Source organism: Tachysurus vachellii, chromosome 19 (genome assembly GCF_030014155.1).
Source record: "Tachysurus vachellii isolate PV-2020 chromosome 19, HZAU_Pvac_v1, whole genome shotgun sequence".
NCBI classification, from domain to species: Eukaryota; Metazoa; Chordata; class Actinopteri; order Siluriformes; family Bagridae; genus Tachysurus; species Tachysurus vachellii.
Genome location: NC_083478.1, coordinates 3,237,501 through 3,262,500, shown reverse-complemented (window position 1 = coordinate 3,262,500; position 25,000 = coordinate 3,237,501). Strand labels below are relative to the sequence as shown.

General features: G+C 37.4%; 2 protein-coding genes across 2 annotated transcripts in view; both read right to left on the bottom strand.

The window, feature by feature from the left end:
* Positions 1-6,292, bottom strand: part of tspan2b (tetraspanin 2b) — a 15,242-nt gene extending 8,950 nt beyond the window's left edge. Inside the window, exon 1 of the mRNA XM_060895144.1 lies at positions 6,075-6,292. Within this exon, the coding sequence (XP_060751127.1) occupies positions 6,075-6,143 (69 nt within the window). The 5' untranslated portion in view covers positions 6,144-6,292. The remainder of the gene's footprint in view (positions 1-6,074) is intronic.
* Positions 6,293-22,743: 16,451 nt separating this feature from the next.
* Positions 22,744-25,000, bottom strand: part of ngfa (nerve growth factor a (beta polypeptide)) — a 35,571-nt gene continuing 33,314 nt past the window's right edge. Inside the window, exons 2-3 of the mRNA XM_060893935.1 lie at positions 24,242-24,355; positions 22,744-24,149 (exon numbers count right to left, since the gene is read on the bottom strand). Coding sequence (XP_060749918.1) covers positions 23,503-24,138 — 636 coding nt within the window. The 5' untranslated portion in view covers positions 24,139-24,149; positions 24,242-24,355 and the 3' untranslated portion in view covers positions 22,744-23,502. The remainder of the gene's footprint in view (positions 24,150-24,241; positions 24,356-25,000) is intronic.

Sequence of the window (25,000 nt, the reverse complement as noted above, 5' to 3'; positions counted from 1 at the left end):
TATTATTTATATAATATTATTATTTTTTCCCTATTGCTGTATTTCGGTATATATATATATATATATATATATATATATATATATATATATATATATATATATATATATATATATATATATATTCTCTCAGGTGTTTATATAATGTATATGAAATACAAATTTAATCCGAGCCTAAAACGTAAATGTAATGTAATGTAATGTAATGTTTTTTTTTTTTTTTTTGTGTGTTCTTTTTTAGATTAAAAGAAAAAGGAGAGAAATGTGTGAGTAGTAGCAGATTTAATTGAATAAAAAATGAATTAAATAAAATTTTAATTCATCAAATTGTAGCTTAATGCATTCAAAGAAATGTTAATGGTATAATGTTATTCGTAAGGGAAAAAAAAAATATTTTAAATAGAAATAAATATATTTTAAATATATTTTTGCACGTCATTTTGCACATTAAAAAAACAAAGACAAAAGTTTAGGTGTTTTGTTGAATCAGATCCAGAAAAGCTTTTGCCAGGTCAGCAAACAACCCTGCGTGATGTACAAAAAATAATAACATCTTTAGTAAAAGTAACAACATTTGGTTACAGAAACAGTTATAAAACTTACAATATCTCAAAGTATCGCCTAAAAAAGGCATCACAACATCTCTAAGTCATGCGAGTCAACTTCTGCGATAAAGCATTTAGAACACAACCTAAAATAAACACAAATACTAAAACCTGAGGTAATAAAATAAACACTTAAAGTTAGCTTAGCGGTTTAACAGACACAGGTCATTGGGACACACCCTTTGTTTCTCTCCACGAACACAAACACAATTCTCTGTTTTTTCTAGTTTTCTAAGGACCTAAAGAAGGATGAAAAATATTATAAAGATTATCATACTCAATCATTCTCTAACCCTAAAGAAGCAAAATAATATTTGCCTCTTTAAGGTTTTTCCAATTATAGCTATAAAATAGTTTTTTGCAAAGGATCAATTGCATGTGATGACATTAACCATGTGCCAGCGCCATAATGTGCATAACACATTAACCAGCGCCATACGCTGTTATCATAGTGAGGACATTTGATCCTTTCCAGTCCACACAAAGAGCTAAATACATGCAAACACACACACACACACACACACACACAGAGAGAATAACAGCATTATTAAGGATTTATGAAGGCGCCAGTCTCCACAGACAAATTAGAGGCAACAGTGTGATCAGAACACACATTTTAGGCAAATAAAAGTGTGTGTGTGTGTGTGTGTGATGCTTTATGATCCACATTTTTTTATAAACCAATAACTGCTTTTTTAAAAATAAAAATTCTGAGAACTTTAAGTACGTCATATAATCTGTAGCATTTTTCTATTTTTTTTTTGGATCAGATATCAGAGATCCGATGCTGTGAGTAGTGGATAAGGTTGTGGATCCATTTGGGTTTGGAAAATATCAAACCCATGAAAAGTATTGATTGTAATTTTGCTGGTTAGGATATCAGAATTCTGGTTCTGTTTTATATATTATTAAATCTGCGATATAAGTGAACGCTGTGAGAACGTTGTGTGAACGCTGTGTGAACGTTGTGTGACCGTTGTGTGAACGTTGTGTGAACGTTGTGTGAACGCTGTGTGAAGGTTGTGTGAAGGTTGTGTGAACGCTGTGTGAACGCTGTGTGAACGTTGTGTGAACGCTGTGTTAACGCTGTGTGAACGTTGTGTGAACGTTGTGTGAACACTGTGTGATCGTTGTGTGAACGTTGTGTGAACGTTGTGTGAATGCTGTGTGAACGTTGTGTGAATGTTGTGTGAATGTTGTGTGAACGTTGTGTGAATGCTGTGTGAACGTTGTGTGAATGTTGTGTGAACATTGTGTGAACGCTGTGTGAACGTTGTGTGAATGTTGTGTTATGTGAACGTTTGTGTGTAGGTTGCAGTTTTGTGTACGTTTATCTTGTTTTTAACTATGTATTTGTTTTTCCCTGTACTATTTATTCGCTTAAGTGCAGACAGAAAAATAAAATATTGGGTTCTTTTAATTTAATGGTTTAGTTTAATAGAAAGTAAAAGAGTAAAAGGACTGGAGATCCCTGACTGACTCAACACCACTGAACACATTTGGGATGAGATGGAACACTGATGAACCCCAGACCTCCTCGTTCATAAAACACCAGTGTCTGATCTCACTAATCCTCAACAAGTACAAATGAGAGTGCTGGTCAGGGGTGCGCAAACTTTTAGCCACATGGTGTAGATTAAGTGAAGATGGTGGGCTTTTATAAGAAAATAATCAATGTTCCATGGTAAAGGTAATTTTTTTCTAATGACAGCATCTCCTGAAGTGTTTTAGTCTTCATACATTAGAGCTGTCTGCTAAATATTATAAAAAAAGACAAATGAAATGCAACTTGTTCCAGAGAGAATAAAACCCTCTGAAAACTCCTTCCATAAACATTACAGAAAAAAAACGTCACCATTAAAGCCTGTATTAGGACGAGCTTATTGACATAAAATGATCATATGAACTATTATCACTAATGCTGGTTAAGAAAACGTTAGAAAATGGATCGACACCTTCTGACCAATCAGAATGGAGGAATCTGGGAACAGTGTTGTGATATAAGCTGATGTTCGGCTCATTTATGTTTGTTAATGTCAAGCAGTGGGCTGATATTACTGTGGCCTGTTTCTTCCATCTGTAATTTCTACTCCCACCTGCGTATACACACACACACACACACACACACACACACACACACACACACACACACACATACCTGCTATGGTATTAAAAGTCATACCACTATAAAGTCCAAAAGGCGATGAATTTGCTGCACTGGGACAGAACATCACATTGTGCTTTGTATCCTCTCTCCCTTAAGTACCCTTTATCTCATTTACTGGGAGTGGCAGCTTGATGTTTATGAGCCTCGAATTGATCGCAAGGGAATTCTGGGTAGTAATGGATGGCTGTGGATCATAAATTACAGCCGGGAGAGATATTGATTGTGGATCAAGTATCTTTTTTTACTGTATAATAGCCATTAGCAGTGTTACTACACACTATTATTATTACTATTGTTATTATTATTAGAAATAAGATTATTATTAAATAATGTACTACAACAGTTTAGATTAAGAATGTTTAAGCTACCTTTCACTAACACCTGACAACAGACTCTCAGCTCTGTGTGTGTGTGTGTGTGTGTGTGTGTGTGTGTGTGTGTGTGTGTGTGTGTGTGTGTGTGTGAGTTTGACAGCAGCAAAAAATTCACCATAACAAGGATGATATGTCTCTGTGTTACTATAGCAACAGTAATGTATTAGAATATATCAGAACGCATGAATATAAACCTTTCAACACCTTCCGAATCAGATTTAAGAATTCAAAGCACTCTAGTAATTTATCGAGTTTAAAAGAAACTCGAAAAGACAACCGCAGTCCACAAGTCAGCTGTGAGTATCAGTGGATTTCCTCAGTGCAGTTTTAGTGAAGGATACATGATAATCTGAGAAACATGGACTTGAAGAATTTATCATGATATCATGCACCTGATCCTGTTATACTTCCTGCCCTCAGGATCTGTCTGATTTAAACTACTGTTTCTTCAGCTTGCAGTTCAAAAAATAAATGTACACTTTCCAAAGCTCACCTGGATACTGAATATAAGAGCTGCTGCTCGAATCACAAATACCGTTCTGCGCTCATCAACAGGACACTGAATCACAGGACAATCTGCTCATGCTGAACACCAGGTGTGATTACTTTAGTCAGAAGCAAAGCCGCAGGTGACCGTTTACTGTAGTTCCTAAACACGGAGCTGAGATCTTTTGGAGCAAAATAAGCAGTAAAGCATCTGTCTAAACATCTACCTCTATATTGTAGACACCTTTTCATCTAAATGATGTTGTATCATATGAGATATACTGTATACTGTATAAAATATGATATATAATCAATACATCACCAAACTGTTTGATCCGATTAGACTGGATGCATTTATCTTTAAACTGCCACACAGAACGTTTCTGCCAACTTTTAAATTCACCATGAGTTTCATCAATCATCAGTAAAGATTAGTGAGAATATTCCAGAAACAGCCTTATAAGCTCAAGCCATGACACTACCACCACCATGCTTTGCAGATGATCTTGTCTAGTAACATAAGCAGATCTTTTCTTCCACCACACTTTGGCCTTTCTTTTACTTTGGTAGAGGTTAATCTTGTTCCCTGAACCTTTGTAGCTCTCACTCATTCACTCACTCATTTTCTACCGCTTATCCGAACTACCTCGGGTCACGGGGGGCCTGTGCCTATCTCAGGCGTCATCGGGCATCAAGGCAGGATACACCCTGGACGGAGTGCCAACCCATTGCAGGGCACACACACGCTCTCATTCACTCACGCAATCACACACTACAGACAATTTTCCAAAGATGCCAATCAACCTACCATGCATGTCTTTGGACCGGGGGAGGAAACCGGAGTACCCGGAGGAAACCCCCGAGGCACGGGGAGAACATGCAAACTCCACACACACAAGGCGGAGGTGGGAATCAAACCCCCATCCCTGGAGGTGTGAGGCGAACATGCTAACCACTAAGCCACTGTGTCCCCTACCTTTGTAGCTCATCTTTATAATTCTTTGTGAATTCCAACCTGGCTTTCTTATTCTTCCCTCGGATGAGTGTCTTGTGTTTTTGGCCTTTGGATTGTGATACCCCTGTAGGGGCTGTTGGTGATGTCACTGAGTGTTGGGTTTGTTTTCTTTTTCCACAGCTCAGTAAGTGGTGCTGTTTTGCCTGGCCAACCTGTTCGCTGTCTGATTGTTCATACATAAGTGGTTTCTTTTTTCTTAGGACATTCAATATTTTTTTGCCTATGCACAATGTTTGTACAATAACTCTCAAGTTTCATTCTTTTATCAGCTTCAAAATCGCATTCCTTTTTCGCATGGACTGGTCTCTGGCCTTCACGTAGGTTTATCCTTAATAATAACAAATACATTCTTCACCACTGAAACTTAGAGCAATAGGAGACGTTCAGATTTATTAATTGGTTAATCGATCGATTTAACAAGGCACACAGGGGCAACGAGAAACACCTGTCAGTCACACAGTCGGGTATTTCTGATCAGTCGAAAAATGGGTTAGTTCAAACAAAAGGCAGCAAATTGTTTCATACATCTAGATGTAAATATCAAAAATATTTGTTTGGCTGTATATATATATATATATATATATATATATCAACTTTATTGTCATTGTGCAAGGTACTGTACATGTACAGAGCCAATGAAATGCTGTTAGCATCTAACCAGAAGTGCATAGATACTGTAGCTTATTTACAAGTGGCAGTGTAATAAATAAGGGTATGAGGTTATACAGAAGGTGTAGTAATATGTATAACTGAATAAGGGTATATACTGTATAGTGTGGTTTTTATATAAGTATGATACAGTATGAAGTGGTATGACAGATATAGCTGTACAAAAGGAATGTCATTATGAATATATATATATATATATATATATATATATATATATATATATATATATATATATATATATATATACAGAATAAACAGAATAAATATGGATGGACATACAGAAGACAGACACTATATATCTGTGTGTATATCTATCTATCTATCTATCTATCTATCTATCTATCTATCTATCTCTCACATATATATGTATATATATATATATATATATATATATATATATATATATATATATATATATATATATATATATATGCACAGAAGAAGAAATAAAGTACTGTAGTGCACTATATGTGGAATAGGGAGCTCTTTGTGAACTCGTCCCGTTTCCAAAGAGGAAAAAGGGGCGTTTTGTTCCCTTAATGGAAAATCTGATTTACCTTTCCATGGCCGACGGGATAAACACACACTGAGACTCAAGCGAAGGGGGGAAAATGGAAAGAAAGGGGTTTTTTTTTCCTTTCATTTTTTCACGTACAGAATAACCACCAGTTCACTGCATGCAGCTTTCAGCTCAAAACATTCAGCAATTATTGATTTGATTCATTCAGCATTTCATCAACAGGCGCTCAAGCATCACTCACCCAGAATATGAAGTTGAATATGAAGAGCAGGTATTTCACGCATTTCATTCCACCTTCCACTTTTCCCATTTTGTGTCTGTATTTTTTTTTTTTTTGGTTGGTAAAATTTAAAGCAGGTTGAAGAAGAAACGTTTAAAATGATCCGAGAGTCAGGAGCAGCTGCTGTCAGTGCACTAACCCAGGATTATTAGAGCTCTCTCTCTCTCTCTCTCTCTCTCTCTCTCTCTCTCTCTCTCTGTGTGTGTGTGTGTGTGTGTGTGTGTGTGTGTGTGTGTGTGTGAAAATCCGCCTATTTTGCACTCATGGGGTAAACTAAAGGGGAACCAAGACACACGACGGACAAAATCAACGACAGCAAAATTTCAATTCGATTCTATTCTATTCAAGTTTATTTGTATAGCGCCTTTTACAATTGACATTGTCTCAAAGCAGCTTTACAGAACGTAAACATAGAACAAAAATTTATATTATAAACAATAATATAAAGATTGATAGAATACAAAAATTTAAGATTATTATTAGAGTTATATTTAAATGTGTTTGTATTTATCCCAAACGATCAATCTGCCCAATTTATCTTTACTTTCATAAATTTCTGTTTAACAATTTTAATGCACATTACAAATAAATAATGTTTCATTCTTTCGTGTTGTTAAATCGTAGTAACCGTGAGGTTACGTATATAATCAGCCAATTACAAAGGTCTTGAGCTTTAGTATCAAGTATTCATATCAAACAACAGAATGGGGAAAATCATATGTTATTGCACCTGTCATAGGTACTGTAGGTCAGATCAGTGCTACAGAACCCTCATGAAGATGTCTATGGTCTGGTAGAAGAGTGATCAGCTTTCCTGCTAAGACGTTCCAAACAAAAACCCTCAGGATTTATCTCAATGTTTACAATATTTTTCCAGGTTAAAAAATGATTCATTCTAAAAAAAAAGAACAGGACATATTATCATGTCTATTTGGTCTGCAAATTTGCTTTTAAAATGCGATATGAAATTTATAATGTGTGTTTTAAATAATGGATATAAAATCTTTAAACAATTGAAAGAACATTTAAGAAAATTTAAGAATGCGTTTGTGAATCGAATAGATTTTTCTATTCGAAATTTATTTTATTTTTAAAACATACATTTAATAGCAACCAAACAATGTTTTTTGTTCAATGTTCAGTCACACAGCATTTATGTATAAAAGCCCAATCACTTAAACAAATAAGAGAAAACTAATAGTAAAATTAAAATGAATTAACGGTTTATTCATTTATTATTATTTATAGAAAATTCGAGCAGAACAAGTCTTGAAAGTTATTATATACACTTATAAAATATTAGTATAGTTTACATATTTTTGTTCTAATTTCTGTGAAAATGTATTTTGTTGTACATTCTTGGGTTATTTTCTGTGTTTCACTAATTTTAACACAGATTTAACATTTTAACTCTTACAGAAATTTCACCAACATCTCAATTGTTTCAGAACTCAAAATCACTGAATTTGGAAATGAATCAAAATATCGTTTTTTAAAAATGTTCAGAAATCTGGTGGCTCAGTTATCTGCGTCCTGCTCAGATGTTCCCCTTTAAGTTCATCCACACACAGGGGAAGGATAATCAGCTGTGTGTAATGCAACAGCTAATGGAAACCACAAAGCAATAAAATGCCAGCATTGTGCATTTGGTGTGGCCGAGTAGGCTGCTGTTTAGATAAAGCATGAGATCCAGTTATGAAAAAAAATGCCACTAATGCTGTTCAGATGTCTCACTGAGTTCCTGTGCTTCTTTCAACAACTGCTAATCGTCAAATGCAAAAAGATCTTAACCTTTAGCAGAGTGCAATCTAAATATTTTTATTATAACCATGGTGAATAGACTTTTAAAGCCATCACATCTTTAGTCGTGCAGTGTGCCAAAACATTTGGATATTTGTGTATATAAAAGAGTATAAATAAATGAGAGCTATATTTAAGCCAAAGAAATGAGAATAATGTTCACCTTGATTTCATCTAAATGATCATCTAAGACATGTTTGTTTCTCACTGGAGTTAAACTCATGGACTCAGCTATTATTATTATTATTATTATTATTATTATTATTATTATTATTATTATTCATCCCTCCATTTTCACATAGCCATTCACACAATACAGACAATTTAGTGCCTCAATAAGCCAATAAGCCAAATAATGCCTTTGGATTGGAGGAGGAAATTGGAATACCCTGAGGAAACCCCTTAATTATGTGAGACATGTAAACTGATCTGAAATACATAAAACATAAAATAAAACTAAACAACAATGCTGGCACATATGTCGATAAGGTCAGGACTTTAAGCACCAGTGCTGCCACTGGTGGGCCCTTGAGAAAGGCCCTTAATCCTGACCCTGTACTCTAACTCCAGCTCCCTAACATGAAAAGAATTTTGCTGTGTCTAATATACAGAATAATATTTTTCAGTTTCTGGGAAAAGTTCAGATCAACAGCAAAAATGGTCAAGATGTTGCGTATAATGTCTTGCCAGAAAAAGAGTTTAGCTAGCTAACATAGCTGCAAACGTTTGAGCAACTATCGGTCAGTCTTTCTTTTTACATGACTGATATTTATTATTTCAACTCATAACACTGTACTTTTTCAGTTCTTTATTAGCTACCGTTAGCTAATGATTTCGAACTCGTTTTACTAGCATACTTCATAAGCCTTACGTTGTTAGTGATAACTTTTTTTGTAGCTCACTACATGACAAACAAATGTCGCTTAAATGTGTACCTTTGACACAGAAAGAGAAAATCACAATATTTCATATATCATTTTCTATAAATGTGGATAAATATGTCACTACAATCTGACTGAAGTCCTATTAAGGCTTTTTAATCTGGAAACCCCATTGTAAATGGTCTGGCTATGCCCCTGCTGGAGCTAATGTGGCTAGCAAGTAATGGAAGTCCATCTCTCTTTTCTAACTCAAACCACATCCATTTCCTCAGTGATGTCCCTCAGATTTGCTAAAGTAGTTCATTAAACAGTGGAACTTTATCACAAACAAAGAAAGCTTCACTGAGTAACTGATTTCTGGAACGGTCTGGCGGCCATTTTGGACAAACAGAACCACCGTTCCTGTTGTGTTTGTTAAACTGCCTCCTTAGTCAACATGAACTCTGCAGGAAGACACCAAAGCAAGATTTAAAAGTAAATCTAAATATTTTCACATTGTTTTGCACAAATGTATTTATAGTTTCTTACTTGTGACATATTGCTCGTGTCATTTGGGGTGTGTATCTCGTGGCCATGCAGCGAATGCTAATTTTGTCACTTGTGGGCGTGCGGCGTCTGGTGTTTCTGAGTAACAATAGAATGTAAAGCTAACCAGTTAAACACAAATTAAATAAAAACAAAATTTGCTTTATTTTTCGCTTAAACTTTATACTAGCTTTGTCAAAAGATTTGCAAGCTAATTGTACAATCATTGCTGCTTCCTTCCAAGCTCTGTTTTTATTTGTCTTTATTGTGACTTTAATTTTAAATTCACATTTAATCCGAGCTGCCATGTGATAGGAAACTAGGGTTGTAACTTTTTTCCTTTTGGCTATGTAGTTTTGCTGCAATCTCAGGTCAGTAAAATATACACGTACAACTGATCACATAGAAAATTACCAAACGGTCGCAAGTTTCTGTCACTAGCTAGTGTGAATGTACAGTCGTGTGAACAAGTGTTTGCTCCCTTCCTGATTTTTTATTTTTTTGCACGTTTGTCACACTTTAATGTTTCAGATCAAACAAATGTAAATATCAGTCAAAGATAACACAAGTAAACACAACATGCAGTTTTTAAATAAAAGGTTTTTATTATTAACGGAAAACAAAATCCAAACCTGTGTGAAAAAGTGCTTGGCCCTAAACCTAATGCCTGGTTGGGCCACCCTTAGCAGCAAGAACTGCAATCAAGCGTTTGCGATAACTTGCAATGAGTCTGTTACAGAGCTGTGGTGGAATTTTGGTTCACTCATCTTTGCAGAATTGTTGTAATTCAGCCACACTGGAGGGTTTTCGAGCATGAACCGCCTTTTTCAGGTTATGCCTCAGCATCTCATTAGGATTCAGGTCAGGACTAAGTCTTCTTTTAGTTTTTCTTCAGCCATTCAGAGGTGGACTTGCTGGTGTGTTTTGGATCATTGTCCTGCTGCAGAACCCAAGTTCGCTTCAGCTTGAGGTCACGAACAGATGGTCGCACATTGTCCTTTAGGATTTTTTGGTAGACAGCAGAATTCATGGTTCCATTTATCACAGCAAGTCTTCTGGGTCCCGAAGCAGCAAAACAGCCCCAGACCATCACACTACCACCACCATATTTTACTGTCGGCATGGTGTTCTTTTTCTAAAATGCAGTGTTACTTTTATGCCAGACGTAATGGGACACACACCTTCCAAAAAGTTAAACTTTTGTTGTAAACAGAGTATTTTCCAAAAAGTCTTGGGGATCATCAAGATGTTTTCTGGCAAATCTGAGATAATCCTTTATGTTCTTTTTGCTCAGCAGTGGATTTCGTCTTGGAACTCTGCCATACAGGCCATTTTTGCTCAGTCTCTTTCTTATGGTGGAGTCATGAACACTGACCTTAACTGAGGCAAGTGAGGCCTGCAGTTCTTTGGATGTTGTTGTGGGGTCTTTTGTGACACCATGGAAGAGTCATCGCTGCGCTCTTGGGGTAATTTTGGTGGGCTCTCTTGCCATTCCTAGGACGGTTCACCATTGTTCCATGTTTTCACCATTTGTGGATAATGGATCTCACTGTGGTTTGCCGGAGTCCAAAAGCTTTAGAAATGGTTTTTATCACCTTTTCCAGACAGGTAGATCTCAATTACTTTCTTTCTCATTTGTTCCTGGTCTTATTTAAGTGATTTCCTGATTGTGAACAGGTGTGGCAGTAATCAGGCCTGGGTGTGGCTAGAGAAATTGAACTTATGTTGTGTTTACTTGTGTTATCTTTGACTAATATTTTAAATTGTTAGTTGATCTTAAAAATTAAAGTGTGACAAACGTGCAAAAAAAAAATAAAAAATCAGTAAGGGGCAAACACTTTTTCACATCACTGTATATATTTACTACATTCACTTAGATGATCATAAATATATAATGCAACATTTTAACATTATTCCCTTTAACTTAAGCTGTAAATATCCTCATCCTGAATATATCAGATCTCACATATCACAGGATTGTGTGAATGTGTTTGTTTCCATGGGAATGACCTGGACTTTTTCCTGGGGTGCATTCAGACTTGCGCTCAAAAGTGCAAGCTATAAAAGGAATCATTTTTAAAGTCCCACACACAGACACAGACACAGACACACACACACACACACACACACACACACACTTAGAAAGTGACTTGTTTTTCATTTCTGTTTTCACGGCAGGTTTGAATAATCTAACTCAATTGTAATTTGAATAAAATTATAATTATAACAACGTCTCATTCGGTACAAATAGAAATAGAAACAGCTTTCCACCTTAAGCATAATGTATTGTATTTCTCAGTCAATAAACTTTACATATTCAATCTAGAGCGCACAAAGTAAAGTAATATTTTAGTAATTTGTCTATTTGTTTTTTGTCTTTATTTCTTAAACAAGTGTATTTAAGGAACGTGAGAGAGTTTATAACGTACGGAAAAGCAATAGCTATTTTAGTTTAAAATGATAAGACGATTCGACAAATTGATTCAGGAACATTGTTGTCACATCTCCGGCTTTAGTGGATGTATATATGGTACGTGGTCATGGTGCAGCCATACACACTGTACTTACTCTACAGTAAGTCTAAACACTTAGGCATCTAAACCATTGTGTTTTTCTGCCTAAATGACTACAAACACAGACTTGGATGTGGTGTGTAATGTTTGTGGGAGGGTTTCTTGTGTCTGTGTCTGTGTCTGTGTCTGTGCGTGGGAGACTGAGAGCCGTCTGCGGTGAGCCGCTTGAATAAATGTTGTCAGTTCACAGTAATCAGTCTGAAACATGAGCGGGCCATCGGGAATCCTCTGGATCACACTGTTACCGTCTCTGCTAGTCCTGTAAAGTCTACATAACACACACACACACACACAGCACTTAGGACATTATAGTCATGTGGTATATATATCTATATTTAATTGCAATACGTTTCTCTCTTTCCTTTTTTCCATATATGGAATTGGATTAATGACATTGGAGCATATTTGTTCTCTCTCTCTCTCTTTCTCTCTCTCTCTGATTTGGGTAAGATTTTATCATGCTTTCTTTTTTTAGTTCACACACTAGTCAGCCAATAACAAAACCTTAACAGGAACGATGCCAGTTTAAATTAAAATTACATTTTTTTTGCTGCCATTTTGCATATTTCTGTAAAAGAATTCTTTCCTCTAGGGAAAGAATAACATGACATGGACATAACGGACATGGGTGCAGGTTTTATGGTTTCGTTAAAACAAAGATGTGATCAGACAAGTCAGCGGATCTGGATACGAAACGATCTTTAGAAGGAAATTCGGGTTGAGATCAAAACGTCACGACGTTTAGTTGGCGATCCGGGATATTTTAAGGGATTAGTCTAACTGCAAACATGTGAGTGTTATTACTAATCAGGTGACAGTGAGAGGCTTTAGGAACAAAAAGTCTGATTGTGGAGTCTGACCAGAGCCAAAAATCCAGGCTGTGTGTTTCAAGCTAGAAACATACGTGTAATGATTTTTTTGTTTTATAAAGAGCTGTGTGGTTTTGGGTTAGGAGTTAGAGGTTAGGGGTTAGGGGTTAGGATCAGCTCCAGATCCAGCTCCACAGCTTGGACTTTAAAGTAGAGGTCATGAGATGAGGTAGTGTGTAATAATAATTCGCAACATATCCTCATTTATACCAGAGCGCAGTTGATGGGTTGAAGATGTTATTGTTTCCATAGCAACAACTCCTTCAGCAGGACTTACACCAGATGATGTACATTATGTAATCTAATGATACTAATGATATAAGGAGAATATGTCTGTTGTTGTTTAAGTTTTCCATCATCGGGCCTCACGGGTTCTCAGTAATGTGACAAGCTGCTTTGTTGTCTTCTTTGTCAGATTTTATCAAAGGGAACAAAAGGGAATAAAAAGAATATATCGTCGCTGTCAGGCGGAATCCTTGTATCTCCAAAACCGTTATTTTTCAGGAAATTCAAAAAACGCCGTACCTTATCTGCAGTGCACAGGGTTTAGTCTGCGTTGCAGTGGATTGTCTTGCGCTAAATTCCTGTCCTCAGATAAGCAACAGAACTAGTGGGGGTCAAGATTTTTTTTTCTTTGAGCCCAGTGTTTTGAAGACATTTACCTCAGAAGACGTGTTGATTCGTTGCGACTCTTCTTGAGGAGAAATATGCCGTGAAGCTCTCCCACGGAGTGAGGAAGAGGTGGACAGTTGAAGTGTCCAATGGAGTTGATGAGATTTGCGCTCAAGCTATTTTCAAGACTTTAGATTGGTTAATAACTTGTAAAAATAACAGACCCACGTGGGGACTGACCAATAGCATCGATATGTGAAAAAATATGAAATTGACTAAAGTGGACATACGAGGTTTCCGCCCGAAAGCGACGATATACAAAACATAAAAAATGCAATGCTCTACTGTATGTTTGAAAATCATATTTTTTAATTTAAGGTAAAAAGAAAATTTATTTGGGTTCTTGTGAGGTCTGTGAACTCAGCAGATGACATCTGTTAGTCAAGTGTGTGTGTGTGTGTGTGTGTGTGTTCCCCATGAGACATGCACTTGTGGTATTTTTAGTCGAAATGTCGACAGCCTGTTCGGTGTCTTCGGCCGTTTTTTATTATTACAAACCGCTAAAGAAATCTCTTAATCCTCCTGAAGAGGATTTCTGATTCTGCTCTCAGAGAGCTCTCGTCCATCCTCATACCTGTCACAGTCTCAACTTTCACACTAAAATGTTGGTAAATAAAAGATTCACTTCACATCAAAGTGTTTGAACCAGAACAACAGCTGGTCCATGCCTTCATTCACCACCAACAGCAAAAGACAGGCTTTGCTCACAATGTTTATTTCACGTTTGAATTTTCGTGCAAACTCTTTGTCAGTGTTCGAATGAGTGAAACTGTTTACATGAACGTTTACCAAACTCTTATCCAGAGTATCTTACAGAAGTACTTTCAAAAACATGTCCTCATGCTGTTAGAAATAGTTATATGTATATATATATATATATATATCTCTTGTTGAAGTACGTAGTGCACATACAGATCTTCATCGTTGTTAACATCTTATCTGTATCCTGTTTTATTCCTCTTCTACCTCATCAGTTTGTCCTTTTTTTTATATATAAATGTAACACATACTATTTATTCCATATCATTTAACATTCTTGCTATCACTTCCATTATATCAGCTACAAACTTTGTACCATCAATAGTCTCTATTTGTTGTTGACATCATCACTAGCTATGCAGCTAAGTAGCTAGCTACGCTAAACACTGAGACTTAATCCACTTTAGTAGATGCCAGCTTACAGAATTGACTGTTTATGGTTGGCTAATGTTACGTTCACTCTGCGATGACAAAGCCACCAGAGATCATTCATTTTTAATAAGTGCTGGAGCGTTCAAGAGACATGAGTAACATTGTGAGTTGATGTAAGACTAGATGTGGGTGTGTCACATGGCATGTAGACAAAGAATGTAGTTAAACTTTATGCAAATTTGGAGCGACTCTGTGCAGCGACAACCAATGAGAGTGAAGACAGTGGAGTAGATGGAGTAGAATGTTTAAGTGTATATGTTATTACCATGGCAACCGGTCGTAGGATAGGAACACCTACCGGAGACATCGTAGCACAGCAAATGGAGAGTCGCAGAGATTTGTCTTTGCAGTCTGGTTTCTCTCAAGGTTTCTTCCTCGTGTCATGTTTGGGAGATCTTCCACAGTATATTCATTAGGGCATGGAGTTCTAGACAGATATTTCCTCCATAACCATGTCAAAAATAAAAGTGATATACCTGTGAATTAGTTCATACTCTACATTACAAAGTACATTCCGTACATTATCGCTAATAATCACACGTTTATTGTTCTTCGTATCGCTATATTATGAAGTAAATATAAATATTAGATTTTTATATAAACTGACCAGCCACTTTAATAGGAATACAGTACCTGCTGTTGTTTATTACAATTATCCAGTCAAGTAAAGCATCACAAATCATAAAATCATGCAAATATAGATCAAGAGCTTCAGTTAAAGCTCATGTCACACATCAGTATGAAGAAATATTTGATCTCACTGATCATGTGGTTATGTGTGGTGGTGCCAGAAGGGCAGGTTTGAGTATTTCAGAAACTACCTGGAAATCCATGCACAACAATCTCTAGAGTTTACACAAAATAGTGCAAAAAAATTAACCATAGATATGGATTGAAACATCTTGTTGATGAGGAGAATTCTCAGGCTGGTTCGAGCTGACAGGAAGGATGCGTTAACTCATAAATAAATAAACACCAATTACGTTCGCGGTGAGCAGAAAAGCATCTCATAATACACAAAGTGCTAAAATGTGAGATGGATGGGCTACGACAGCAGAAGACACAACCAACAAAAGGAATGTGACGCTACATTGAGGGCAGGACCAGTCAAACTGAGGTGTTTTTAACTGCATCCTGATTATTTGATGTGGAAATGAACTCATGAACGAGTGTGAATAAATAAATGTTCTTATTAAAGTGGCCAATAAGGGTTATACATATATAACATAATATTAGCTCCGCTCAGAACAGCATGGTTTTCATATTGTTCTGGTTCTTATTAGTGTGTTGACAGCCTGATTTCACATCCAAGCTCAGAAACTTTGACTTGATCTGATGTGTCTTTTTTCCTTCCTGACCTCACAGTGCGCCTATGGAGGAAGGAAGTGGCTCTGACTCTTAACCACAGCCGCTCTTCCAGCTAATTCCCATCTTCTTTTTAACTCATCTCACGAGTGCACACTCTCAGCCCAGATGCATTGTGGGTCTGTAAACTCCTAGCAACCTTTAAACCCATAACCCAGCAATGTATGAAGTAAGGGAGTGTCTTCGTCTCAGAGGGTTAGGAGATTGAAATGCATTGAGAATGCATTTAGAAGCAGGCGGGGATGCAGCGTAATGGGATTAAATGTTAACTGGATTTCATATTCATTGTTCAAATCACTATAATGAGATAAATCCTTTAAAGAAATGACTGTGCAGAGTGTCCGAGTCTGACGTCACCTCCCAACAGCTCCAATCATACACATGGATAGCAACAAACAAACAAAAACAATATTAGGTAGTAAATAACTACTAGCATTACAAGTATAGCTGGCTAACATTACACCAGAGGGTCACTGGAGAAGATAAACATAAACATGAATATCACTCTTTACATCACATTTTTAACATTGTGCTTTTTCTAACACTATAGTATCTATAGTAACAGCTAATTCACAGGAGCTTGTATTGTATGAACTAAAGGTCCCAGTCAGATTTCCACCACAGGAAAGTCTTCAGGACAGAGATGTTTACACATTGAGTCTCCTCACTACCATGATAAGCTCTTAACTTCACACGAGCATGGAAAAAATAAAGTTTTCTAAATAAACGCTGATATACTGTAACAGGAACTAATGTGTTTTGTGGATGTTCCACAACATTAAACTATACACACATTGAAAGTACGTCATGTCATTCGTTAATAAGTGGGAAAAAAAGGAACTGTTGGGAATTTGCTCTGCTGTAAGAGAAATAAAACACTTCAGGATCTGCTATCTTTTAAATAAGATATCACTGAAATAATTAAACATTAGCTATATAAGCTAACAAGCTAGCAACAATAAGGCAGTCATTAGAAGACTCAGAAGACTCAGGATTATCTATGGACCTTGCCAGTTACGTGGTGAATGGGTTAGGCATAAACACTGTTCGGTATTATTTGTGTTTTCATCACAGGAACATTTTTGGAAGCCGGAAACTTCACTATTTTCAGTCATTTTTGTTTGGCTTTGATATTCCAGGGGTCATTTTCCGTCCTTCTATAAAGCTCAGCCGAGCTTATCGTACAGAAGATACTTTCTTAATGTGTTTTTCCATTTTCTAACCTGTTCTTTGCTGCGGTGCTCCATATATGTTTGTCCTGCTGTCTCAATTATTGCCAGTCATAATTTGTGATATTGTGATGTAAAGTTGTGTGTCAGCTGTAAGACCGGACGCCACGTTATCCAGGTTATTATGCTAGATATGTTTTGTTGAGGTCATTTAGGTTTCCATGTCACAGTTATAATTTGTCATTGTTACGTTTCATGTAAGTTGTGTTAGTCTTTGTGCGTTAAATAAAAGCAGTGCACGCATCGAATCCTGCAAATAGGTCTGAACTGCTAAATATGGGAGAATGACACATTACAACACGCTGCATTTTGCTTTTAAGGAATGCCATTCAAAGCAACTGGGTTTTAACACAAAATTGGTGTTTTAGGGCAAATTTTTAGCTAGCATCCAAAAATATTTTGATTGTCATGCATCAGTGGGACTCGTTTGGTACCACAATTAACAGATTGCTAAATTAGCATGATACCTAAGCACAATACTGTGCTAGCGCTATCCAGCTACAGTACATAGTGAGATGACATTAATGTCCTACACTAGCTGTAGCTATACAGTATAATAATGAGCTGCTTTCTAAGTTTGCTTCTGATCTAGCTAACATTTTTAATCAAAACTAGCATCCAAGCAAACATTGCGGTGATATATAAAATTTGGAATTCGCAAAATATCGAATTTATCATGAACTTTTCTGTTTCTTAGTGAAACCAGGACATGATGACTAACAATCCTTCTGCTTTAATTAAGCACCAGAGGTGAGGATTCATCACAATTAACACTAGAAACCAAGACCAGAAAATCTCTGGAGTGTGAAAAATGGGTTGGTAGGTGTGTGTGTGTGTGTGTGTGTGTGTGTGTGTGTGTGTGTGTGTGTTCCCTCTGCTAATTCTAATTCGTAGGTGAAACCTTTCTCTCAAGGGCCTTCTGATGCATGTTGTCTCACTAGACTTGTGTTTTGTCAGTTAAATGGTGTGAAAAGTCATAAATAGTAATCATTCGTGTATGCTTCTTGTTGTGGAACTGCATCGCCCCCTAGTGGAACGCAGCATAAATGACAGCTCAAGTTTGGTGTATATAAAAGAAACAGCTATAAAAACAGCATTTTACAGCGAGCAATGACCATTAATGATCTTTTATTCTTTTACTTCCATTAAAATACAGTAAATAACAAAGTGTGTTTAACTGTTACTGTATAATTTATGCATTGTTGTATTGCAAGGAAAGAAAATTCTGGCAAAACAGAAAAATATGTCCAGGTCCTTTTACTTTAATAATAATTTGTTATGACAATAGGGTTAACTAAAAGAACATGGATATATACGCGGGTGTTGAGGTAATTATAAGTAGTGCAATTAACTTTTAGCCATTTCGTACTTTTGCTGTGATTCCACAGATTCTCCACAAGAGGGCACTGTGTACTAAAATTAAGCTTTATTACAAGGCATTGGTTTGTTCCATGTGCTAAATATAATTCTTAGTTCTTTATTTAAAATGAATTACTGAATTAACAGAACATGTCACCCAATGCATTACTTTTATGCCTTTAGAGCATATAAAAGAAAAGAAAATGATGTGAAGGCTACTCAGAATCATATAAAGAAGTATATAAACCAGCTAGCTAGGTATTTAGGTGAAGCTATTTAGCTATTTTAGTGGCAGAGATGAATGTCAAAGTAGTTCAGGATATGTATGAGAGGAGTGTGACAGCAGTGAGATGTGCTGTAGGTCAGACAGAGGAGATCAAGGTGGAGGTGGAGGTGGGGCTACATCAAGGATCGGCTTTGAGTCCCTTCTTGTTTGCTATGGTGATGGACAGTTTGACAGATGAAGTCAGACAGGAATCTCTGTGGACAATGATGTTTGCTGATGACTTTGTGATCTGTAGTGAGAGTAGAGAGCAAGTGGAGGAACACCTGAAAAGGTAGAGGTCTGCTCTGCAAAGAAAAGGAATGAAAGTCAGTCGTAGTAAGACAGAATACATGTGTTTGAACGAGAGGGAGGGAAGTAGAACAGTGAGGTTACAGGGGGCTGAGGTCAAGAAGGGTCGACCACCAAATGTGACAGGGAGTGTGGAAAAGAGGTGAAGGGGTGAGTGCAGGTGGGTTGGAGTGGGTGGAGAAAAGTATCAGGAGTGTTGTATGATGAAAGAGTGTTAGCAAGAATCAAAGGAAAGGTGTAGAAGACAGTAGTGAGAGCAGCTCTACTGTATAGGATAGATACTGTAGCAGTGAGGAAAAGACATGAGGCAGAGATGGAGGTAGCAGAGATGAGGATGTTGAGGTTCTCTTTAGGAGTGACGAGGATGGACAGGATTAGGAACGAGCACATCAGAGGGACAGCTCAGGTTGGCTGTTTTGGGGACAAGGTCAGAGAGGCTAGATTGAGATGGTTTGGACATGTACAGAGGAGGGAGATGGTTATATTGGTAGAAGGATGTTGGAGATGGAGCTGCCAGGTAAGAGGTCAAGGGGAAGGCCAAAGAGGAGATATACTGTATGGATATGTTAAAAGAGGACATGAAGGTAATTGGTGCGAGAGTAGAGGATGCTGAGGATAGAGTTAGGTGGAAACTGATGATTCGCTGTGGCAAAAGTAGTAGAAGGTTTAGCTATTTTAGCTAGCTGGACAGATACTCTTAGCTAGAAACTTTCTTGACTACCATGTCTGATCATTAATAATATTTATGTCAAACAAAAATGGCAAGTAAGCTACTTTATTCATGTGGGTATATTTCAGATCTGTAATATTAGCTTACTGGCTTGATATGAGTCTGGGTGAACAGTTGTTCTTCACTAGACCTTTGCTAACCTTCTTGAATATTTTTTGTTTTTGCATGTTTTTGTTTTTATTTTTAATAGTGACAAAAAAAAAGAGAAAAAAGCTAAGAATACGCCATCATTTATACACAGCAACTCTTTTTGATTAGGAATATTAGCTGGTTAGCTAGTTACGTTTTAACACAAGCTGTTCGCTTTCTCTTGGGAGGGAATCACAAACAGATTTTGTAGGATTTACTTCACACATCCTGCAGGTTTCAGGCTTAACATTATCAGTCAGAATTAGTCTACAATGATCCAGATGTATGTGTGAAATTCAACACAGCTGGACATCTAATCATTAAGCGTTGCCTCTTCGTCTCTGAATCGCTGGTCAGCATGCGTTCATAATCGAGCTTTAATCCCTTTCAGTTTTAAACTTTAACAAAGAAAATATTATCAAAACAGCAACTGAGTGAAAAATCTTTGAATGATGATTAACATTCCAGCACACTTCCACAAGCTTGTTGAATCAAGCTGTTCCAGTTTTATTTTATTTGGAAGTCAGAAAACACCCCCTTTGTTTAGATATCCACAATGAAATTATTATTTCCTTACATAGTTTTTTATTTGGTTCACATTTGCAATGTAATTCTGTTAATTATGACTAACAATCGGGGGGGCACGGTGACTTAGTGGTTAGCACGTTCGACTCACACCTTCAGGGTTGGGGGTTCGATTCCCGCCTCCGCCTTGTGTGTGTGGAGTTTGCATGTTCTCCCCGTGCCTCGGGGGTTTCCTCCGGGTACTTCGGTTTCCTCCCCCGGTCCAAAGACATGCATGGTAGGTTGATTGGCATCTCTGGATAATTGTCCGTAGTGTGTGATTGCGTGAGTGAATGAGAGTGTGTGTGTGCCCTGCGATGGGTTGGCACTCCGTCCAGGGTGTATCCTGCCTTGATGCCGATGACGCCTGAGATAGGCACAGGCTCCCCGTGACCCGAGGTAGTTGGGATAAGTGGTAGATAATGATTGAATGAATGACTAACAATTCCTGTCTTCCCCATTTTGTTTTTTTAGAACAAATGCAAGAGGTGTGGTATTAATCATTGATTTGTGTGCATTTATTTATTTCTTTATTATAATAAGTAAGAATAAAACCCTATGAGGCATGGTGTTACAGGAAAATAATCAAAGATGGTACGTTGTGATGCAGCCTAATTTGAAGCACTATAATATATTCATCATCTAAACAGCACTTTACCAACAATTACTGTATCATTTGTAAATTATTTAACACACGTCTCATTATTGACACTAAAGTATAACACTAATGAATTTTTAACTAATTTCATATTGCTATAATATTATAGTTGGATTTAATGTTGTGTAAGTTAGTTCCTGTTATCAATTACGTTACGTTACAGCAGCTGTAGACAATCAAACAAAATCCCTCAGATAAGTTAGAAAAAATTAATCAACATCTTCAGACTAATTGGATTCATTCAACATTGCTGTGATGTGAATGATATTTTGGATTGGAAGTCTGGAAATGCTGATTTGGCATTTGAGTGGAATGGAATGAGGCATAACAAGAAGGCAGGCAAGTTAGATTATGACATGTGAGAATATAACCATGTTAAGTAAAATAATCATTTTTTAACATGTCCTAGATAAGAATATTGATTAGTAATAAATGAGTTGACAAAAGACTGTTTCATAGTATTGATTTATTCAATAACACACACACACACAGACACACACACACACACACACACACACACACACACACAGCTCCCACAGGTCCTCATCTATCTCTCTCTTCCTCTCTGTCATCATCCCCAGGATGTGTAAACATCCTCTTGGATAAAACATGGCCACTCCAGTGCACGCCAATTCCACAGCTCACAATTCCAGATGTCCATATCGACCCTGTTTCACACCTGACACATCCGAAAATCTTTTAAAGAATAAATAGTGTGCTTTATTCCCTTTAGCCTCTATGTAATCGATCAGCCATGCCATGCTGTGTGTCTGATGAAACTACAAAGCTAATGTAGCTAACAGGTAAAGGAAGCTTATAGCAACCATGTTTCACTTCAGGATGTACAAGCTACATGTCTAATCATCACACTTACCTTAAATAGCTTTGTGGAGTTGTCGATTTTGTTTCCAACACCACTTAACACAATATAAAATAAAATAAAAAAAAATTCTGTGGTAATAAATACTGTATTGTATCTTAGCCTTAAATCTTGAAGCCAGCTTGGAGCTAGAGAGCTCAGTTACGTAGGTAATGTCGAACTTCAGTCAGTTTAGTGACTCTTTTTGATGTAACACACTAAACCAAGCTAGCTAGTTAGCTAACATACTTCACAGGCAGGTTTTTTTTGTAATACTAGGGAGTTAGCTTTATTATATGCATCAGTGCATGGTGCTGTTATCTAGCTAGTGTTAGTAAATGTAAAGCTAAACATCTTTTATAATCCTGCTAGTTTATAAACCAAGCTAAGCTTAACAAACTAGCATTTTAATAAAGTGTGAGGGCCATGTTATACTTCTTCATCTCTGGGTTTAAAAGGCTAATTATTGTGACGTGAAAATCTAAAACTGAAAACGTGATATACGCTAATTTGTCTGTAACGCTAACAATCAACACAGATAAATAGTTTTCTGTTGCTGTGTCTAGTTAGCATGTGCTGAAGAATCAGCATTTCCTTCCCGCGTGTAAAGGTTAAATGGACGAATGACAATGACATGAAGGAGAGGTCATGCTCTGAAGTACTGAAGTGTTTAATAAATAACAGCATGAACAACAACAATGACACAACATATGCTTGTTTTCTGGATGTATACTGTATATACACATACATTTAATAATTTTGCCTGTATAAACTATATAAATATGTCATGCAGTCATCATAACTTAACAGACCAATAATTTACAGTGTGAGGTAGGGTAGGACAGGGGCAGGGTGCTGTAGATAGACAAAAAAAAAAAAAAGGAAGGCAGGAGTCTGGTATGCTGAATTGGCAGTACAATGCTTGTTTTGATTTGTTTGGTTTTTTTCGAAGTGGACGGGTGGAGGTTTGAACATACAATCAAAACAAATCAGCACTTCTAGAGAAATATGTTGTTGAAATAGCTTTCTCTGGAAGCACAGACATGATTTGATTTGCTTAGTTACCTCGTTTCACTTGATTCATTTAGTGAATCAGATCACGAATCGGTGCGTCCGCAATTTGATTTGTTGATTCACTTAAGAAAAAAAGTGAACATAAAGATTAATTAGTACTTCCACTGTACGATCCGGATTTCTACGATTCAAAATGACTTGCCTGCATCAACGAGCTGATACTGTGTCAATCTGATTCAATGATGCACTTGAATGACTAGCAAACCGAATCATGAATTATCATGAACCGTTTCTCTTGATTTACTCATTGAGGAAACAAGCGAGTCAGATCATGAATCTGTACTTCCACAATTCAATGAACTGATTCACTCAGGAAACAGGATAAAGGACTTGTGAATCAGCGCTTCCATGATTTTCGACTGACCACACACACGCATGCGGCATTGATTCGGATGAACCTCCAGGTGACCTGATTCTTGAAAGATGTAAGCGCCCGGACATACGTGTGTGTGTTGGTGCAATAGGAGTTCCAGCGCTTGTTATCGATCCCACGGCATCCGGTGGTTCCCGCCTTCATCCCACGGTGGGTGGAGCCACGGTTTGTGACTCGGCACGTGGTTTCATAAAACATCTGCTTCTTGACCACGTTGTTGATGCGAACATCAGGCAGAACCGTCACTTCGTTTCCCGCTAAGTCTGTAGCACGGGTCATGTTTCCCACCCAGTGATTTTCACTATCGCAGGCCGAATATTCACCACGGTTCTGGAAGTCTCGCGCTCTCCGCCGTGTACGCGGACTCCGAGGCTCGGTATGGCCATCGAAGGGCACTACGTCGCTGAAGTGCACACGAGGTGATAGATAACGCCGCTTGTTGAACAGCTTAGGGTCAACTGTGGGGATGAGGTCATCGTGGGTCGAGTCCTGGGTTCCTGCGTTCTGTTTGGCTGTTTCCTGTAAGTGGGCGTTTCCCACCGTGTTGAGTGCAGCCTGGACGCTGATCAGGAAGAGCAGGACCGGCGTCGACGACCTCATGGGCACACGAGCTACAGAGACAGAAAATGTTGTAATAGACAAATTAGATCTAACATCTAACTTATTAAGCTAGATGTTATATATATATGATTCGTGTGTTCACCTGTGAAATGTTCCTGGTTGAAGTGAACGTCTCGTGGGCTCCTAAAGCCAGTGTCCAGTGCTGGCTGAGCCCCGAGAGCCTGCCATCAGGACCGGCCTGTGTGTCTGCTTCTCACTGTAACACATACACACGCATATTTATGGTACAAAACATGAACTTTCCCTCTCCGTTTCCTTCTTGGTTATGTGACTAGACTTCATGTACCATATCCTAGAATACATATTTTGCTTAAATTACTATAAAAAAAATCATCCCTGTTACTAAGCAACCAACATCCTGACCACAGCTCACTAATCAAAGACATAGTATATATCTATGTTATCACAGCTGAAAATGCAGAACATGAACACAAAGGTTAGTACTAAGGATTTTCTCAAAGACCGATCTCAACAAACGTGACTTGTGGCCCAATAAGGTAACATCACCATGACACTTGTGTTATGTCTGACTAGCAGCCTCTAGTCTTCTCTCTTTTTTGACATTTTAAGACACATCACTTTCTTCAGTCACCTTATTTTTATAGTCTGATACATAGTTTACATGTATTAGTGTGATCTAGTTAATTGATGGTTTACTGCTGAACCAATACAGAGTCAATCGATAATGGTGTCTATCTGTTTATCCTATTATACCACCAGAGGGCAGTAAAATACTTTAAATACTCTCTCTCTCTCTCTCTCTCTCTCTCTCTCTCTCTCTCTCTCTCTCTCTCTCTCTCTCTCTCTCTCTCTCTCTCACACACACACACACACACACACA